Here is a 21,111-nt window from a genome sequence, read left to right as displayed (position 1 = left end):
GCTGGTGGTCAGATACCTTTTCTTTTCTTAACCCAGCCAACTGGTTCAGAGGAATCGGTGGGTGGGTTGCTGGGATTATGCAGAGCATAATACATATAGTTATGATTATTGTAGTCATATACGTACTATTCCAGATTGTGCTCAAGGGTATCTCAGTATGCACAGATAAACTTTGTGTAATAGATGCAAGAGTATAAAGTTTTTTTTTTGTTTTTTTTCTTCTTCCTTCTTATGTTATCCTCTAGTGATTCTAATTAATATTACTGTACTAATTTTTGTTTTTATATTTTAGTATACTGCTAAAGAAGAAAATAATTTGCAATAGAAGAATTAATACTAGATTTGATTCTCTTATTAATAATATAAGTGTGTGTATGTGTAATACCAAAAATAAAGGCTTTGTCTTTGGCCCTATGGTAATAAATAAAAGGAATATGTCAAAGGGGGGAATTGTAGAGATTAGACTGAAAGAATCCATTATGTCTTTCTGCTGAGACGTCTGGCTTATCAGGAAGAAAGTAGAGCAAAGTTGACATTTCCTTTTATGGACGCATTCCTTTCCTGTATTGTAACCTTTACCTACATACAAGAAGCCGTGCCTTATCTCTTGTATAGACTGTTATTGTAAAAGGATGTGTAATATGAGCGCTTGTACGCATGTCTGTAAATGTATGTTTTTTTTCTATATAAAGGAGGGGTAAAGTCCAGTGAGTCAGAGACGCGCTCCTGGGCTTTCCCTGTATATGATCACACAACCTCTGTGCTGCGTGTCATTACTTGGATTCCTACAGTTAGGAAGCCAGGGACAGATAAGGACTCAACAGGGAGGAATGGCTTCTTACATCACATCACCTGAGGGAGGAGAGATTTACGGTGGGAGAATAACGAGTCTTAGCTTGTCTCCTGCAGGAGTTTATTATCAATTCCGCAGAAGTCCTTGACTCGCTTTGTCCAACTAAATAGACTTTCAAGAACAGAAAAAATAAAACCAATAACCCACAGACCCTGTATATAGAGACAGCGCCCGGTGCTATCACTTCTATCAATAACACTTATAGAGCGAATACTAAATACAGAATTATCAGAGATTTATAGGGAGATGTAACTGTCTAATAATAATCAGAGTATAACTATTTACCGTCACACACTGATTCCACGTTCGGGCAGATATCAGGCTTCTTTGCTTCTTGTTTTGTAAGCTTGTGACGGCCTAGTTGTGGCGTGCCGTGTTCTCGTCTCTGCGCCTCCTGATCAGGGTCAGCCATGTTATACTATTATTATTATTTATATAGCGCCGTTAGTTCCATGGTGCAGTACATGAGAAGGGGATACATACAGAGCACATGGCTGATAACAGAGAGCAACAGGAAGAGTCTGAGGCTCTGAGGGGAGGGGCTGCCATCATGGTCACATGACCGCCTTCCTCACAGCTCCTTCACCACTGCTCTCCTGAGCTCCGCCCCCTGATCACATGACGGTGACGTCACCACAGGGCCTTCAGCTCTCAGTGCAGCAGCTCCGTCCTGGTTGTGTGCAGCTCGTGTTCTCTGGTGTCAGCCAGCAGCAGATTTCCCGCCATTCCGGTGAGATTACAGGAGGGTTTGGTGGAGTTTTGGTGCTTGTGGTAAATCTGTGAGAGGAGAGTGTGGGGTGAGATCAGAGCTGAGGGCGGAGTGATTCTGTGCGGCCCGTGTTTGGGGGTTTCTGTGCAGTTTGCCTTTTCTTCTCTGTTTTTTGTGTTGTTCCTATACACAGACAGGTAACAGTCCTGAGTGTAGCCCGCGGGGTGGGAGAATGTTCTGGGGAGACTTCTTGGAGAATTCCTTGTTCCGTGACCTTTTCCTGCTGCGCTCCCTCCATGATCCGCCGCTGCGTGTCCCATACGTGGAGGTTTCCTGTCTTCTCATGTATGAGGCCACCGATCATCCTCTGGGCCCCTTCTCTCTGGTGCCGGAGGTCCTTACTGCAGAGCGCAGTGTTCCGTGCAGAGCGGCGACTCCTCCATTACTCATCCATAGAGGATTACCTGCTCTGCGGGGCATTTCAGCGATTTATAACACTGCAAAAAAAATAATTCTGGATTCAATCAGTCATCCATACAGTATAATGTGCTTAGCGGGTAACAAAGATGGCAGATTACCGAAGGAGAAACCAGACAAATATCGGAGCCAGACCAAGCTGGCGCAACAGCAGAGATGCCAGCACGCTGTGTTCTGGAACCACCAAGGCCCGAGCCCAGGCCGCAGCCTTCACTGCTGGGATACCAGCGGATCCAAGAACTGGTGAGTGGACTGCGGGGCCTGGGCTGGTCAGAAGAGAGAAGCCTGGACCAGGGCTGGAGACATCCTGGACCAGGGCTGGAGACATGCTGGCTGCCGCAAGGTACTTAGAGTCGGCATCACAGGGAGGTCATTGCATAGGACCAGCAGCGGAGATGGGGCCCATCGAGTTTGATCCCGTGCAACCAGCGGGCAGTAGAGGCAGAACATTTACCTCAAAGGCTGCAAGAGCTGACAGCTGGAACCAGGGTCACATTCCTGGAGGGGCAACATCGCTGGCAGGCGGTGGGTGTGATCCACGAAGAAAGGGAGCGGGATGAACCCTTCTTGAGACATGAATAAAGGCCCCGTCTCACATAGCGATTTACCAACAATCACGACCAGCGATATGACCTGGCCGTGATCGTTGGTAAGTCGCTGTGTGGTCGCTGGGGAGCTGTCACACAGACCGCTCTCTCCAGCGACCAACGATCAGGGGAACGACTTCGGCATCGTTGAAACTGTCTTCAACGATGCCGAAGTCCCCCTGCAGCACCCGGGTAACCAGGGTAAACATCGGGTTACTAAGCGCAGGGCCGCGCTTAGTAACCCGATGTTTACCCTGGTTACCAAAAAAACCAAACAGTACATACTCACCATCTGATGTCCGTCAGGTCCCTTGCCGTCTGCTTCCTGCTCTGACTGAGCCGCCGTACTGTGAGAGCAGAGCGCAGCGGTGACGTCACTGCTGTGCTCTCACTGTACGGCGGCACTCAGTCAGAGCAGGAAGCAGACGGCAAGGGACCTGACAGACATCAGATGGTGAGTATGTACTGTTTGTTTTTTTTGGTAACCAGGGTAAACATCGGGTTACTAAGCGCGGCCCTGCGCTTAGTAACCCGATGTTTACCCTGGTTACCAGTGAAGACATCGCTGGATCGGTGTCACACACACCGATTCAGCGATGTCAGCGGGACCTCAACGACCAAAAAAAGGTCCAGGCCATTCCGACACGACCAGCGATCTCGCAGCAGGGGCCTGGTCGCTGGTACGTGTCACACATAGCGATCTCGCTATGTGTGACGGGGCCTTAAGCCTTGGAGAGGCGGCTCCAGAGGGACTACCACCCCCCCAGAGATTGGACTGTCCTTGAGGTTCCCCACCTCCTATGCTTGAGGGTGATGGTGCAGGTGACACGGGGGCTTCTGCCCATTTCTACTTGTTGGGGGCTCTGGCACTACCCGGGTCACTTGCAGGGAATTGGGCTACAGGAAGCAGGTGGAAGCAGCCCCCCAGCCCCCTTGTCTGTGTTGTAAGTGTAAAAAGATCATTATACAGATCAGTGTCCTGTCCCCTCGTATATTTGTACATTGTAATAAGATCACGCCATTAATTCCTCAGCGCTCTACAGACATAATCGGCGCTGTCCCATGAGGCGCACAATCCACATTCCCTGTCTGTAGAGCGTCGGAGGAATCCGCAGAAAACCCACGCCATCACGGGGAGAACATGGTGCTATTACAGTCTATCATTATTTATACTGCACCGTGAATGTCACAACCCAAAAAAGGAGAAACCCCGTCAGAAGTGCTGTTTATGTTCATCTTGGGGTGACACTGTCATTAGTGATAAGTAGCTTGTCACACATTCTGTCCATTGAAAAACAATAAAGTTATGGACTTCAGAATATGGTGTCCTAAAATCCTGTTTGTTCTCAAGGACGGCAACGTTTTTTAATTTTATAGTGCTCGGCTTGTTGCCAAGGTTACAGGCCACCCTGCATTCTTAGAGTGGTGGCAAGTCGTGTCCACTGTTTGCAGGCCGTTTCACAGGTTCATACTTGTCAGTCCATATACTGACCGTAATGGCCGGTGTGGCTGCAGGTCTCCTGACCTGAACTTATAGACTTGCATGTGTCTATGAGGCTGTAAGTCCATATCCGGAGACTGCGGTCAGTCCGGTCTTTGCAGTCCGTATATAGACTGAGAAATACACTCATGCACCCTGCCTTAGTCTGCTCCTGCTGCTGTGAAGCTGGTGGGATTCGGACAGCTTTTGTGTAGTCCCCCTGGTCTTTTCCCATGCTGTAGAGGCAAAGTTGTTTCTCTATCAGGCTTTGAGGGTATTCAGTTGGGTCCCGTGGTGCAGCCATGCTGCCGGTCTGAATTGTCAATCTACACACCGTCACCGGGAACCAGGAAGCTGGGAGGCAGAGGAGCGGTGTGATCCTGAAGAAACATCAGATGACTGACCATGCTCTCCTCCTGACTACCCTCCCAGCGGCTCCTTTGTGACCAACTCCATAGTATAATAAATTGAAAAGATACTCAGTGTCGTTAGTGGAAAGACTTGTGAGCCATGACGGTAAGAGCATTAACGGGGAGAGGTCACAATAGAAGATCCCGAATGTGAAGCATTGAACATAGCAGAGACGATTGAAAAGGAAGAGTGTGTGTCGGTGTGGCGCACCATGTGGGGGAATGTTTGTGTTCCAAAAGAAATGGACGCAGCTGGTTAAGAGTAAAAATTGAGTAAGAAATGAAGGGAACTAGTTGCAAAATTGTATTGTGAAGAATGACATTGTCACACCATGTTGTGCTCAATTGCTTGGGATTGAAAATCACCCAGTAGAACGAGGTCACGCAGTGTGAGGGCTCCGGAGATTTTCCCATTTGTGGAATGATTGCGTTTTCAGCCTGGAAAATATGGCGCAGCAGAGATTGTTTTATATCTGATTTAGGTCATAGGGAGCTGTTATGATCCGGCGACTTTGGAGCCGCATGAACTTTCTCTGGAGTAGGTGGAAACTGTACTGACCGCAAAACCTGAACTAACACCGCAACTAGAAGTAGCCGTGGGGTGTGCCTAACAAACCCTAGACACCTCGACACAGCCGGAGGACTAAATACACCTATAGATGGAAATGGGAATGCTATCTTGCCTCGGAGCAAAACCCCAAAGGATAGGCAGCCCCCCCACGAATATTGACTGTGAGTAGGAGAGGAAAGACACACGCAGGCAGAAAACAGGATTCAGCAAAAGAGGCCACTCTAGCTAAATAGGGAAAGATAGGACAGAATACTAAGCGGTCAGTATTAAAACCCTTCCAAAAATATCCACAGCAGATAATACAAAAAGTTCCACAATCTAACTAAAGACATGGAATGTATATCTGCCACTCCAGAGAATCCAACAAGACTGAGAAAATACTGACACAATCTAAGCTGGACAAAAAACACTGAATAGCACAGAATTATTAAGCACACAGCATGTGTGCCACAGAAACAAAACCAGACATTTATCTTTGCTGATTTGGCAGAAGGCAGAAGGAACCAAACCAGGACCAAAACCTCCCAACAACCATGGACAACTGGCAAGGACTAATGAATCCTGCACACCTAAATACCCCAGTCAGAACTGCAATCAGCAGACACACCCGACCAGGACTGCAACTCAGGGACAACTGCATTACCACCTACAACCACCGGAGGGAGCCCAAAAGCAGAATTCACAACAGGGAGCATAAAAAAGAACAGAGCAGCTGAATTCCTGTGGACTGAGTACCCATTTCCTCAAGAATAATCTGAAGCATTGTCTCCCAAAAGCCACAAGGAGTCGGAAAATTCCCCCAAACATGTGGCGTTGCCTCCACTCAGAGCCAACATTTGTCTGCTACCTTGACGGACCATTTATGTAACACAGCAGGGACCCAATATCCTAAAGATACCAATTCATTAGCTCGCTCCTGTGCCTTGGCTTTTATTACTTTATAAAATTGATAGAAACACACTGAGCTTATGTAAATTGCTTATTTAATGTTGTTTGCCGTGGTTTGTAGAATGCAGGGAGTTACTGCATACCATATATAACATGTATATGTCTGAAATGGAGTGTGAGGAACAGCAAGGGGGAGATAATAAATGGTTGTAGGTCAGGGTTTGGAAGAAAGGAAATGTGGAAGCTGTGCTTATACAAACCCCGACCGTATTGTTGGTATATGATACTAGAAGATGGATGAGAGAGAAGAGCCTTGTACCTGATATTAGCTGGCTGTGCAATGCTAAGTGGTGCCCACAGTCAAAAAGGAAGCTGGGATTAGAAGATGTTTAGATTAGTGATGAGCAATCGTTTTCTGATAACGTGTTATCCGAGTATCTAGAGTGTGCACGGATAATATAAATATAAATAATAATGTAAAACGTGCAGACGCAGGGACACGAATATAGTATCTGAGCACAATCTAGAAACTCAGATAACAAGTTATTGGAGCACGTTCGCTCATCACTAGTTTAGAAGGTTTTTTTAACCCCTTCACCCCCAAGGGTGGTTTGCACGTTAATGACCGGGCCAATTTTTACAATTCTGACCACTGTCCCTTTATGAGGTTATAACTCTGGAACGCTTCAACGGATCCTGATGATTCTGACATTGTTTTCTCGTGACATATTGTACTTCATGATAGTAACATTTCTTTGATATTTACCTGCGTTTATTTGTGAAAAAAAAAATTGAAAATTTACAAAAATTTTGCAATTTTCCAACTTTGAATTTTTATGCCCTTAAATTACAGAGATATGTCACACAAAACACTTAATAAGGCTACGTTCACATTTGCGTTGTGCGCCGCAGCGTCGGCGCCGCAACGCACAACGCAAACAAAAACGAAGCAAAACGCATGCACAACGCTGCGTTTTGCACCGCATGCGTCCTTTTTTTAATTGATTTTGGACGCAGCAAAAATGCAACTTGCAGCGTCCTCTGCGCCCGGACGCGTGCGGCGCAAAACGCAAGTGCGACGCATGTCCATGCGCCCCCATGTTAAATATAGGGGCGCATGACGCATGCGGCGACGACCGCAAATGTGAACGTAGACTAAGTAACCTTTCCCACATGCCGACTTTACATCAGAACAATTTTGGAACCAAAATTTATTTTTTGGTTAGGGAATTATAAGGGTTAAATGTTGACCAGCGATTTCTCATTTTTACAACACAATTTTTTTTTTTTTAGGGACCACATCACATTTGAAGTCATTTTGAGGGGTCTATATGATAGCAAATACCCAAAAGTGACACCAAAAAGTGACACCATTCTAAAAACTGCACCCCTCAAGGTGCTCAAAACCACATTCAAGAAGTTTATTAATCCTTCGGGTGCTTCACAGGGATTTTTGGAATGTTTAACCACTTAACCCCCAGAGCTTTTTTTGTTTTTCGCCCCCCCCCCCCCACCTACTTCTCAGAGCCATAACTTTTTTATTTTTCCATCAATATGGCCATGTGAGGGCTTATTTTTTGCGAGACAAGTTGCACTCTTGAACAATGCCATTGGTTTTTCCATGTCGTGTAACAGAAAATGGGGAAAAAATTCCAAGTGCGATGAAATTGCAAAAAAAGTGCAATCCCACACTTGTTTTTTGCTGTTTTGTTAGGGTTAGGGTTAGGGTTAACAAAACCCTAAATACTAAAACTGAGCTGCCATTATGATTCTCCAGGTCATTACGAGTTCACAGACACCAAACATGTCTAGGTTCTTTTTTAACTAAGTGGTGAAAAAAAAAATCCAAACTTTGCTAAAAAAAAAATAAAAAAAATTGTTCAGTTTTCTGATACCCGTGGCGTCTCCATTATTCGTGATCTGGGGTTGGGTGAGGGTTTATTTTTTGCATGCTGAGCTGATGTTTTTAATGATACCACTTTTGTGCAGATACGTTTAATGCAATGTAGCGGCGATAAAAAAAACCACGTAATTTGGGCGTTTTGATTTTTTTTCTCGCTACGCCGTTTAGCAATCAGGTTAATCCTTTTTTTATTGATAGATCGGGCGATTCTGAACACGGCAATACCAAATATGTGTAGATTTGATTTTTTTATTGTTTTATTTTGATTGGGGCAAAAGGGGGATGATTTGAACTTTTTATATTTTTTTTATTTTTTTTTTGGCATGCTTCAATAGCCTCCATAGGAGGCTAGAAGCATGAACAACTTGACCGGCTCTGCGACATAGAGGTGAAGCACAGATCACAGGGTGGCGCTCAATGCAATCGGCCATCAACAACCATAGAGGTCTCAAGGAGACCTCAGGTTGTTATGGCAATGCACTGCTGACCCCCGATCATGTGACGGGGGTCAGCGGTGCGAGCGCTGCCGGTGGCTCTTGTTAAATGCTGCTGTCAGACTTTGACAGCGGAATTTAACTAGTTAATGGGCGTAGGCGGATCGCGATTCCGCTCGTGCCCATTGCGCGATTCTGAGGTGGGCTTACCGCCGGAGCCCACATCAAAGCAGGGGAGTCTGCCAGCTGAACTTTTTAACTTTTTTACAAAAAAAATTTTTCAGATCCAATTTGTTTTTATTTTACCAAGGGTAAAAAGATAAATTGGACCCCAAAAGTTGTCCAATTTGTCCTGAGTACACAGATACCCCATATGTGGGGGTAAACCACTGTTTGGGCGCATGGCAGAGCTCGGAAGGGAAGGAGCGCGGTTTGACTTTTCAATGCAAAATTGGCTGGAATTGAGATCAGACGCCATGTTGCGTTTGGAGAGCCCCTGATATGCCTAAACAGTAGAAACCCCCCATAAGTGACCCCATTTTGGAAACTAGACCACCTAAGGAACTTACCTAGATGTGTGGTGTTCACTTTGAACCCACAATTGTTTCACTAAAGTTTGTAATGTAGAGCCGTGAAAATTATAAAATCATTTTTGTAGGAAAAAAAATATCTTTTAGCCCCCAATTTTGTATTTTCTCAAGGGTATCCTGAGAAATTGCACCCCAAAAGTTGTCCAATTTGTCCTGAGTACGCGGATACCCCATATGTGGGAGAAAACTACTGTTTGGCACATGTCGGGGCTCTGAAGGGAAGTAGTGATGTTTTGGAATGCAAACTTTGATGGAATGATCTGCGGGCGTCGCGTTGCGTTTGCAGAGCCCCTGATGTACCTAAACAGTAGAAACCCCCCACAAGTGACCCCATATAGACCCCCCCAAGGAACTTATCTAGATGTGTTGTGAGAACTTTGAACCCCCAAGTGTTTCACTAAAGTTTATAACGCAGAGCCGTAAAAATAAAAAATAATTTTTTTCACACAAAAATGATTTTTTTTTAGCCCCCAAATTTTTATTTTCCCAAGGGTAACAGGAGAAATTGGACAGCAAAAGTTGTTGTACAATTTGTCCTGAGTACGCAGATACCCCATATGTGGGGGTAAACCACTGTTTGGGCGCACAACAGAGCTTGGAAGGGAAGGAGCGCCGTTTTACTTTTTCAGCGCAGAATTGGATAGCATTGAGATCAGACGTCATGTTGCGTTTGCAGAGCCCTGATATACCTAAACAGTGGAAACCCCCAATTGTAACTGAAACCCTAACCCCAACACACCCCTAACCCAACCGTAAACGTAATCCAAACCCTAAACCCAACTTTAGCCCCAACCCTTACCCTAATGGGAAAATGGAAATAAGTACATTTTTTTTATTTTATTTTATTATTTTTCCCTAACTAAGGGGGTGATAAAGGAGGTTTTTATAGCGGGTTTTTATTTGGCAGCTGTCACACACTAAAAGACGCTTTTTGTTGCAAAAAATAGTTTTTGCGTTACCACATTTTGAGAGCTATAATATTTCCATATTTTGGTCCACAGAGTCAGAGGTCTTGTTTTTTGCGGGATGAGTTGATGTTTTTATTGGTAACATTTTCGGGCACGTGACATTTTTTTTGATTGTTTTTTTTCCGATTTTTGTTAGGCAGCATGAGCAAAAACCAGCAATTCATAAATTTATTTTGAGGGGGGCGTTTATACCATTCTGCATTTGGTAAAATTGATAAGGCAGCTTTATTCTTTGGGTCAGTACGATTACAGCGATGCCTCATTTATAACTTTTTTTATGTTTTGGCGCTTTTATACAATAAAAGCTATTTTATATTAAAAAATAATTATTTTTGCATCGCTTTATTCTGAGGGCTATAAGTTTTTTTTTTTTTTTTTTTTTTTTTTTTTATTCCTTCGCTGATGACTCTGTGTTGCGGCTCGTTTTTTGTGGGACAAGATGACGTTTTCAGCGGTACCATGTTCATTTATATCCGTCTTTTTGATTGCGTGTTATTCCACTTTTTGTTTGGCCGTATGATGATAAAGCATTGTGTTAACGGGGTTAACTAATGGGGTTAACTCCCTGTGCAATACTTCCCTATGCCACCAGAACGCTGCGATCTTGTTTGATCGCAGTGTTCTGGGGGTTAAAGTGCCAGGAGCGGTCCGTAACTGTTCCTGGCACGTAGTGCCGGATGTCAGCTGTGATAATCAACTGACATCCGGCCGCGATCAGCTGCGCTCCCCCCATGAGCGCAGCTGATCGCATATGACATACTATCCTGTCGATGGTCATACGGGCCCGGGTCACCTTGACGGGATAGTACGTCCGATGTCAGAAAGGGGTTAAAGATCTGTAATTCATTTAAAGAGGGAGCTGAGCCCTGGATATGCTACAGCAGCAGGTTACAGAATGAAAAATGTTCTGTCTCTTCAATCTTGGTATAGTTCCCGAGGTGACTGTCCTCAACCAGCAAATATCATACTGATTCCTGTTTATTGCAAGTAAGATCAGGATAGGAGGCTGAGGAGACTGAGTAGAGAACACAGGAAAAGTCTATTGTCAATCATCTACTTTTTGGTATAGAGTGTTTTAAAACATCAGAAACTTATTTGATATTTATGCTTCTGATTTTCGTTTAGTTAATTTATATCTTGTAGATGTGATCGGAGCCTTAGTTACAGGATCCATCGGTCGTGGTCGGTGATGTCTTGTAGATGTGATCAGAGCCTTAGTTACAGGATCCATCGGTCGTGGTCGGCGACGTCTTGTAGATGTGATCGGAGCCTTAGTTACAGGATCCATCGGTCGTGGTCGGCGACGTCTTGTAGATGTGATCGGAGCCTTAGTTACAGGATCCATCGGTCGTGGTCGGTGACGTCTTGTAGATGTGATCGGAGCCTTAGTTACAGGATCCATCGGTCGTGGTCAGTGACGTCTTGTAGATGTGATCGGAGCCTTAGTTACAGGATCCATCTGTCGTGGTCGGTGTCGTCTTGTAGATGTGATCGGAGCCTTAGTTACAGGATCCATCAGTCGTGGTCGGTGACGTCTTGTAGATGTGACCGGAGCCTTAGTTACAGGATCCATCGGTTGTGGTCGGTGACGCCTTGTAGATGTGATCGGAGCCTTAGTTACGGATCCATCGGTCGTGGTCGGTGACGTCTTGTAGATGTGATCGGAGCCTTAGTTACAGGATCCATCGGTCGTGGTCGGCGACGTCTTGTAGATGTGATCGGAGCCTTAGTTACAGGATCCATCGGTCGTGGTCGGTGACGTCTTGTAGATGTGATCGGAGCCTTAGTTACAGGATCCATCGGTCGTGGTCAGTGACGTCTTGTAGATGTGATCGGAGCCTTAGTTACAGGATCCATCTGTCGTGGTCGGTGTCGTCTTGTAGATGTGATCGGAGCCTTAGTTACAGGATCCATCAGTCGTGGTCGGTGACGTCTTGTAGATGTGACCGGAGCCTTAGTTACAGGATCCATCGGTTGTGGTCGGTGACGCCTTGTAGATGTGATCGGAGCCTTAGTTACAGGATCCATCGGTCGTGGTCGGTGACGTCTTGTAGATGTGATCGGAGCCTTAGTTACAGGATCCATCGGTCGTGGTCGGTGACGTCTTGTAGATGTGATCGGAGCCTTAGTTACAGGATCCATTGGTCGTGGTTGGTGACGTTTTGTAGATGTGATCGGAGCCTTAGTTACAGGATCCATCGGTCGTGGTCGGTGACGTGTTGTAGATGTGATCAGAGCCTTAGTTACAGGATCCATCGGTCGTGGTCGGCGACGTCTTGTAGATGTGATCGGAGCCTTAGTTACAGGATCCATCGGTCGTGGTCGGCGACGTCTTGTAGATGTGATCGGAGCCTTAGTTACAGGATCCATCGGTCGTGGTCGGCGACGTCTTGTAGATGTGATCGGAGCCTTAGTTACAGGATCCATCGGTCGTGGTCGGTGATGTCTTGTAGATGTGATCAGAGCCTTAGTTACAGGATCCATCGGTCGTGGTCGGCGACGTCTTGTAGATGTGATCGGAGCCTTAGTTACAGGATCCATCGGTCGTGGTCGGCGACGTCTTGTAGATGTGATCGGAGCCTTAGTTACAGGATCCATCGGTCGTGGTCGGTGACGTCTTGTAGATGTGATCGGAGCCTTAGTTACAGGATCCATCGGTCGTGGTCAGTGACGTCTTGTAGATGTGATCGGAGCCTTAGTTACAGGATCCATCTGTCGTGGTCGGTGTCGTCTTGTAGATGTGATCGGAGCCTTAGTTACAGGATCCATCAGTCGTGGTCGGTGACGTCTTGTAGATGTGACCGGAGCCTTAGTTACAGGATCCATCGGTTGTGGTCGGTGACGCCTTGTAGATGTGATCGGAGCCTTAGTTACAGGATCCATCGGTCGTGGTCGGTGACGTCTTGTAGATGTGATCGGAGCCTTAGTTACAGGATCCATCGGTCGTGGTCGGTGACGTCTTGTAGATGTGATCGGAGCCTTAGTTACAGGATCCATTGGTCGTGGTTGGTGACGTTTTGTAGATGTGATCGGAGCCTTAGTTACAGGATCCATCGGTCGTGGTCGGTGACGTGTTGTAGATGTGATCGGAGCCTTGGTTACAGGATCCATCGGTCATGGTCGGTGATGTCTTGTAGATGTGATCGGAGCCTTAGTTACAGGATCCATCGGTCGTGGTCGGTGACGTCTTGTAGATGTGATCGGAGCCTTAGTTACAGGATCCATCGGTCGTGGTCGGTGACGCCTTATAGATGTGATCGGAGCCTTAGTGTCAGTCCATTTAAAGGGAACCTATTATATATAAAAATGCTGTATATATAGAGCAGGCATTTTATCCGCGCTCCTGGCACTGACTGACAGCTGTCCCTAATGCATAGCCGTCTGTCAGTCAGTGCCGTGACGCGGTTACATCCTCACTATGCATGGAGAGGTTACTGAAGCCTCGCTGGCAGCACCCATATGACTGGAAGCTGATTGCTGCCTGGAAGAATAAAATTTATTTCCTCCTGATAGCGGGGTTCTCAGTGCTTTCTTCGGGCAGGTTCAGAACACTATTAACCTGCAGATTAACCCCTTATCTGCAAGTTAATAAAAAAAATTTTTTTTACCTAACATATTCCCTTGAAATAGTAGGTGTAAGTGGTCTCAGGGTGCAGTATCTTAACGTGCAGAATTTTAAGTGCACAGCAGAAATATCCCAGAAATATCCCAGAAGTGACCAGAAGGTAATATTCACTAATGTGCTTGCGTTACAGCTGTCAAGTGTGAACATCACCTTTGACTTCACAGCATTTCAACTGGCTATTTACTACTTGTTCCTTTGTTTGCTTTTAAATGTTCATCTTTCACTTGATGTTTTACTCTTTTCCATCCAGTATGGGAGTTTGTGTATCTTGCATAGTAATACCGGCTTTGGTCTCTTGCTAATTGTTTTAATCATTCAACAAGGCAAACTGGTCCTACATCCCAGCATGCACTTCAATATATCCAGATCTGGCTTAAAGAGCATGTGTGTTGGGGCACAGGTGAAACATATTTCTACGGGTAAGTTCACATTTGCGTATATGTGCGCAGGGTATCATCTGCATACTCGAACGCATGCAAAAACGCATGCTTATGCAGCGTTTTTATCCGCATCAGCTTACGCATGACGGCAAAAAAACTGTTGCGTGTGCATGCTTTTTTTTTGCCTGTGTTTGCGGGTTTTTTTATGCGCATGCGTTCGATGTTTCCAGGAGGCGTGTCTCAATCGGCGTGTCTCAATCAGTTCCTGGACATGCACAGTCCGAAGTACGTAAGCGCATCGAACGCATGCATTCCTATAGACAGTAATGCAGTTTTTTACGCACTCATGCGCATGCCTGCGCATATTTGACAGATTTTTGATGCTTCCAAAAATGCAACATGTTGCGATCGCCGGACCCCGCCGCACACCGAGAAACGACGCATGCAGACGCATGCTAACTGATGCAAAACAAAAACACACCAAGCGCACAACTAATGAATGGTATATGAAGAGTATCAGCCGGGGTGCAAAAAGTGGCCTATATGTAAACCCGGAGAAAAGAAAAAAGGAAGCCACAACAAATATGCACTCCACGGACATATGAAACGTAGTACATCATATATAGAAACAGAAAATTTATTGGAAAAACACCGAAATATTAAAACATACTTAAAAACAGTACAAGTACAACACTTGATCTCCACATAAATATAGACATGTAATGTAATAATATACAGTCAAAAGCCTACAAAAACATAGAGAGAAAGCCTATCCCCTGGCTCATGGGGCAAGAAGATGAAAACAACCTGACCTGGAACCACATTTAGCTGTACTAAGAGACACAACTAGTGGGAATGTATATATAACCAGCGAAAAAAATACCTGGTTAAAGTGATGTAGACCATAAGAGACCACTAGTCCCCAGCACAGGGGGAAGAAAAGGTGCTCCAACAAGTAAATGCCAGGCAGCACTAAGGGTAAGTAGATTAACGGGTTAAATAACCCATAGTTGAGCCAAGGCCAGTAGAATTACCTAAGAGAGTAACAGGGGAAGACAAATCCCCGTGCGTAAGCAAGCAGGAACCAAGAAGAACGCGACCCCACGCGTATCGCCCTCCAAATAGGGCTTCGTCAGGGGAAGATGCGGCTTACCAACCCAAATCTGTTTATATAGCAGCGATCATCATAATTACAGACCTGAAAGAGAACAGGTGGGCAGGAGCGTGCATCGGACAGAAGAGTGCCGCTGCCTCCATTGCGCATGCGGGGCATCAACCAGCCCCAATGTGACGTACTTCCCAGCCGAGGCAGAGGAAAAAGCCCAGGAGAGTCAATGCGCAAGCGCAGCACAGTCGGAGAGCACTAGTAAACAGAAAGTGTATAGTACTGAACCATGGTACAGAGTGCGCATGTGAGGATAAACAGCGGCGAGGATATCGCCTAAGAATATATATGTCTAGGCGTAGCCAGGTACAAAGCGCCAGTAGATTTTTAAAAAAAAGAAAAAAAGGAGACATAGCACTGTGTGCACATAAGGGGCCGGACTCCAAAACAAGTATACTGCCCCCCGAACAAGGGAACAAAAGAAAGGACCCAGGATATGGGCACGCAGGCGCAACCACATAAGAGGCACAATAGAGGATAGCAAAAATAGAGATAAATCATAAATAAAGCAATAAAAAATATACATGTAAGGAAATATAGATAAAAAACACTGTATACACATATGTATAAGTATAGGCAGCCCATAAATGGGGCCACAAGCCATATAATATAAATACCGATTACCAATAGTATAGGGGTGAAACCCCCCACTAGTAAGGATGTATGCAACGGGCTGAATCCCATATGAATACAAAAGGCGACAAAAAGTCATCCCTTTCCCCAAAAATGAACCTGTTCTCTTTCAGGTCTGTAATTATGATGATCGCTGCTATATAAACAGATTTGGGTTGGTAAGCCGCATCTTCCCCTGACGAAGCCCTATTTGGAGGGCGATACGCGTGGGGTCGCGTTCTTCTTGGTTCCTGCTTGCCTACGCACTGGGATTTGTCTTCCCCTGTTACTCTCTTAGGTAATTCTACTGGCCTTGGCTCAACTATGGGTTATTTAACCCGTTAATCTACTTACCCTTAGTGCTGCCTGGCATTTACTTGTTGGAGCACCTTTTCTTCCCCCTGTGCTGGGGACTAGTGGTCTCTTATGGTCTACATCACTTTAACCAGGTATTTTTTCGCTGGTTATATATACATTCCCACTAGTTGTGTCTCTTAGTACAGCAAATGTGGTTCCAGGTCAGGTTGTTTTCATCTTCTTGCCCCATGAGCCAGGGGATAGGCTTTCTCTCTATGTTTTTGTAGGCTTTTGACTGTATATTATTACTTTACATGTCTATATTTATGTGGGGATCAAGTGTTGTACTTGTACTGTTTTTAAGTATGTTTTAATATTTCGGTGTTTTTCCAATAAATTTTCTGTTTCTATATATGATGTACTACGTTTCATATGTCCGTGGAGTGCATATTTGTTGTGGCTTCCTTTTTCCTTTTCTCCGGGCATGCTAACTGATGCAAACGCATGTCCCTGCGTATGCCATGTTAAAGATAGGTACATAGATAGATAGATGCATGTGGATCTGTGTTGATGATACGCTGCGCACAGAGACACAAATGTGAAATCACCCTAAGTATATATATATATATATATTTTCTTTTTTAAGTATCTCGCCAGTTAAACATGGCAAGTGAACAGAGCAGGAGACAGTTAAGCTATGCCAGATACTCCAACCCACGTGGTCCTGGTTCAGTTGTGCTACACATCTAATATTCATAGCTATCTGCTACTTATATGTTGTAGCTGACGCTTCACCTCTACCTTCCCTTTACATATTCCACACAATCTCTCTCCTCCCCTCTCCCATGTACAACATTGAGGCCTTTCTGACTTCCATCCACTACCACCATACAGCTCACTAAATGCTCCACCTTGTGCCAGTCATTACACTTGTTGCTCATTTGCTACAGAATGCAATATAAACTCATATCTCTCATCCACAAAGCGCTCCATAGTTATGCACTATATCTCCTCATCTGTCACCCTACACGTACCCTCCATTCTGCAACTGATCTAAAGGTACCTTCACACTAAACGATATCACTAGCGATCCGTGACGTTGCAGCGTCCTGGATAGCGATATCGTTTAGTTTGACACGCAGCAGCGATCAGGATCCTGCTGTGATGTCGCTGGTCGTTGAATAAAGTTCAGAACTTTATTTGGTCGTCAGATCGGCGTTTATCGTCAGGTTTGACACCAAAAGCAACGATACCAGCGATGTTTTACGCTGGTAACCAGGGTAAATATCGGGTTACTAAGCGCAGGGCCGCGCTTAGTAACCTGATGTTTACCCTGGTTACCAGCGTAAAAGTAAAAAAAACAAACAGTACATACTCACCTGCGCGTCCCCTGCCGTCCGCTTCCTGCTCTGACTGAGCGCCAGCCCTAAAGTGAAAGTAAAAGCACAGCGGTGACGTCACCGCTCTGCTGTTAGGGCCGGCGCTCACACAGTGCAGGGAAGCGGACGCCGGGGGACGCGCAGGTGAATATGTACTGTTTGGTTTTTTTACTTTTAGGATGGTAACCAGGGTAAACATCGGGTTACTAAGCGCGGCCCTGCGCTTAGCAACCCGATGTTTACCCTCGTTACCCGGGGACCTCGGCATCGTTGGTCGCTGGAGAGCGGTGTGTGTGACAGCTCTCCAGCGATCAAACAGCGACGCTGCAGCGATCGGCATCGTTGTCGCTATCGCTGCAGCGTCGCTTAATGTGAAGGTACCTTAAGACTATCGTCCTCCCTAATCTGAACCTCCCACCTCTGTCTCCAAGACTTCTCTTGTGCTGCGCCAGTTCTCTGGAATGCACTACCCCATACAATCCGACTAATATCTAGCCTCCATGTTTTTAAGCTTGCTTTAAAAACACATCTCTTTAAACACGTCTATCACCTCAACTCAATAACCCAACTCTCACCCGTTCCCTCCTAAATGGTAATCCTAATCTGCTCCTTCCTATTCATGTCTCCACATCCTCCATGCCCCCAATAGCACACGGTAACTGCACTTAGACAGATACTGACTGATGACCGGCTCATGCAGCTTAATATGAAAACCCTTTTGGACCGTACGTTCTACCTATTGTCCCCCTATTTCCTCATAGGTTGTAACTTATGAGCAGCAGGACCCTCGCTCCGCCTGAAAGTATTGAAATGTGTAACTTTTATGGTATTTATTATCTGTACATGTCCCCGTTTAATTGTAAAGCGCTGCGGAATATGTTGGCGCTGTATAAATAAAAATTGTTAGTAGTATTAGATAATTTCTCAGATTTGATCCCTAACAAGTCATTGTTGTGATAATTGTATAGGATAAATGGGTGAAGCTCATGAGGGATATGTCCAAAAACTGTGTAAACCATAGTAGAAATGACTGTAACTCTCTCCTAAATTGTGAATGTGAACTAAATTATACCCGATTAAATGTAAATGTTTCTGATTGTCTGTTATTGAGGTTAGGTCTTGTGACAATCACTTCTAAATGAACTTGAAGGCTCGGAGAACCTGTCTCTTGATCCTCAGTGACTGCGGTTCTGTTTCTCACATCATACTGTCCCTTAAGTTTTCCCCTCATAGTATTTTTTTTTTTTTTTTTTAAATTTGGTCCCCAGAATTGGACACAGTGTTCCAGATGAGGCCTGAACAAAGAAGAGTAGAGGGGATAATTACTTCGCGCGATTGTGACTCTCTGCTTTTCTTAATACATCCTAGAACTGTATTTGCCTTTTTTCCTGCTGCACCACACTGACTCATGTGCAGTCTGTGATCTATTAGTATAACCAAGGTTTTTTCGCATGTGCTGTTGCTTAGTTCTATTCCTCCATTCTGTAAATGTAATTTTAATTTTTCTTGCCCAGATGTCGAATCTTGCATTTCTCCCTGCTAAATTTCATTCTATTAGTCCGTGCCCATTGTTCAAGCTTATCTAGATCCTTCTGAATCCTTTCTCTGTCTTCTCTAGTGTTAAGGTACCTTCACACATAACGATTTCATTAACGATATCGTTGCAACGACACGCTTTTTGTGATGTAGCAACGATCCCGCTAACGATCTTGTTATAGTGTGACAGCGACCAACGATCAGGCCCCTGCTGGGAGATCATTGGTCGTAGGGAATGATCAGGACCTTTTTTTGGTCGCTGATCACCTGCTGTCATCGCTGGATCGGCGTGTGTGATGCCGATCCAGCGATGTGTTCACTTGTAACCAGGGTAAACATCGGGTTACTAAGCGCAGGGCAGCGCTTAGTAACCCGATATTTACCCTGGTTACCACTGTAAAAGTTTTTTAAAAAAAACAACACTACATACTCACATTCCGATGTCTGTCACGTCCCCCGGCGTCAGCTTCCCGCACTGACTGTGTCAGGGCCAGCCGTAAAGCAGAGCACAGCGGTGACGTCACCGCTGTGCTCTGCTTTACGGCCGGCCCTGACACAGTCAGTGTGGGAAGCTGACGGCGGGGGACGTGACAGACATCGGAATGTGATTATGTTTTTGGTTTTTTTTAAACTTTTACAGTGGTAACCAGGGTAAATATCGGGTTATATCGGGTTACTAAGTGCGGCCCTGCGCTTAGTAACCCGATGTTTACCCTGGTTACCTGGGGACTTCAGCATCGTTGAAGACCGTTTCAACGATGCCGAAGTCGTTCCCCTGATCATTGGTCGCTGGAGAGAGCTGTCTGTGTGACAGCTCCCCAGCGACCACACAATGACTTACCAACGATCACGGCCAGGTCGTATCGCTGGTCGTGATCACTGGTAAGTCGTTTAGTGTAACGGTACCCTTAGCTATCCCTCCTAGCTTTGCATCGTCTGCAAATTTGATTAGTTTACCTTCACTTCCCTTATCTAGATCATTTATAAAAATGTTGAACAACACTGAGGTCAGGACAGATCCTTGTGGTCCCCACTTGAAACACTCTTCCAATTGGATATGCAACCATTTATCACCACTCTTTATCTCCTTTATCGTGAAGACGCCGGCAGGACAAGATCCCTCCAGCTGATCCAGTGTTCATCCCTCCTCCTCCTGAATGACCCCGAGGATGGACGAGGACAGGGATGAGTCCACCAGAAGATTATTCCACTTCGCCCTGGAGATCATCTCCCTGCTGAGCGGAGAGGTAACTCCTCTACATTTCTATCAGCTTTATTGTGTTCTGTGACAAGTCCGACATCGGGAGGAGGAAATCCAGAATAGAGAGAAGGATTCTTTACTGTTACTGTGTCTCTCTCCATACACAGGATTACACAATAGTGAGGAAGACACCGGGGGACGGTGTGACTCCCATCATCCATCTCCAGGAGTCAGGAGGGCGGAGCCCGGGCCCCATCACAGAGCCTCCCCCGCACTCCCTGCTACATGAGAGGAACAAGAAGATCCTGGAGCTCAGCAACAAGATGATTGAGCTGCTGATCGGAGAGGTGACTGCTGGGACATTATGCAGGATAGCACTGGAGGATTCTAGGTGATGAGCGGAGAGGTGACTGCTGGCAGTGGCGTATCCGGGGGGGGGGCAGCCGGGGCATGTGCCCCGGGCGCAGCCGACAGGGGGCGCCAGCGGGCCGCCTGATGATGCGGCGGTCCAAGGAGGCTCCTCGTCGAGTCATACCCAGGGGATGGCAGGGCCAGGGAGCGGGGGCTGTCTAATTATACTAACCTACTCCTGTCGCGGTCCCTGCAGGTCCCTGGCTGCCCGGCGCCCCAGCTTCTTCCTGTACTGAGCGGTCACATGGTACCGCTCATTACAGTAATGAATATGTGGCTCCACCTCCCATAGGGGTGGAGCCGCATATTCAATACTGTAATGAGCGGTAACGGTGACTGCTCAGTACAGGAAGAAGCAGCAGCATCGGGGAAGCAGGGACTGCACTGCGCCAGGAGCAGGTTAGCATAATGGGGAGGGGAGCGCTGCGCTGCGCGATATTCACCTGCTCCTCGTTCCAGCCGCCGCTCCGTCTTCTGCAGTGACGCTGAGGTCAGAGGGCACGGTGACGTGGTTAGTGCGCGCCCTCTGCCTGAACGTCAGTGCAGAGGAGGCAGAAGATGGAGCGGCGGCTGGAACGAGGAGCAGGTGAATATTGAAAGTGCCGGGGCCTGAGCGACGGAGAGGCGAGTATGTG

General features: G+C 46.0%; 1 protein-coding gene across 1 annotated transcript in view; it reads left to right on the top strand.

The window, feature by feature from the left end:
* Nucleotides 1-1,430: 1,430 nt before the first annotated feature.
* Nucleotides 1,431-21,111, top strand: part of LOC143793504 (uncharacterized) — a 67,301-nt gene continuing 47,620 nt past the window's right edge. The window contains exons 1-3 of the mRNA XM_077280535.1: nucleotides 1,431-1,583; nucleotides 19,965-20,111; nucleotides 20,233-20,412. Of these exons, the coding sequence (XP_077136650.1) occupies nucleotides 20,022-20,111; nucleotides 20,233-20,412 (270 nt within the window). The 5' untranslated portion in view covers nucleotides 1,431-1,583; nucleotides 19,965-20,021. The remainder of the gene's footprint in view (nucleotides 1,584-19,964; nucleotides 20,112-20,232; nucleotides 20,413-21,111) is intronic.

This window comes from Ranitomeya variabilis, chromosome 1, assembly GCF_051348905.1.
Source record: "Ranitomeya variabilis isolate aRanVar5 chromosome 1, aRanVar5.hap1, whole genome shotgun sequence".
NCBI classification, from domain to species: Eukaryota; Metazoa; Chordata; class Amphibia; order Anura; family Dendrobatidae; genus Ranitomeya; species Ranitomeya variabilis.
The sequence above is the reverse complement of the archived record's forward strand: the minus strand, read 5'-3'. Positions and strand labels throughout refer to the sequence as shown.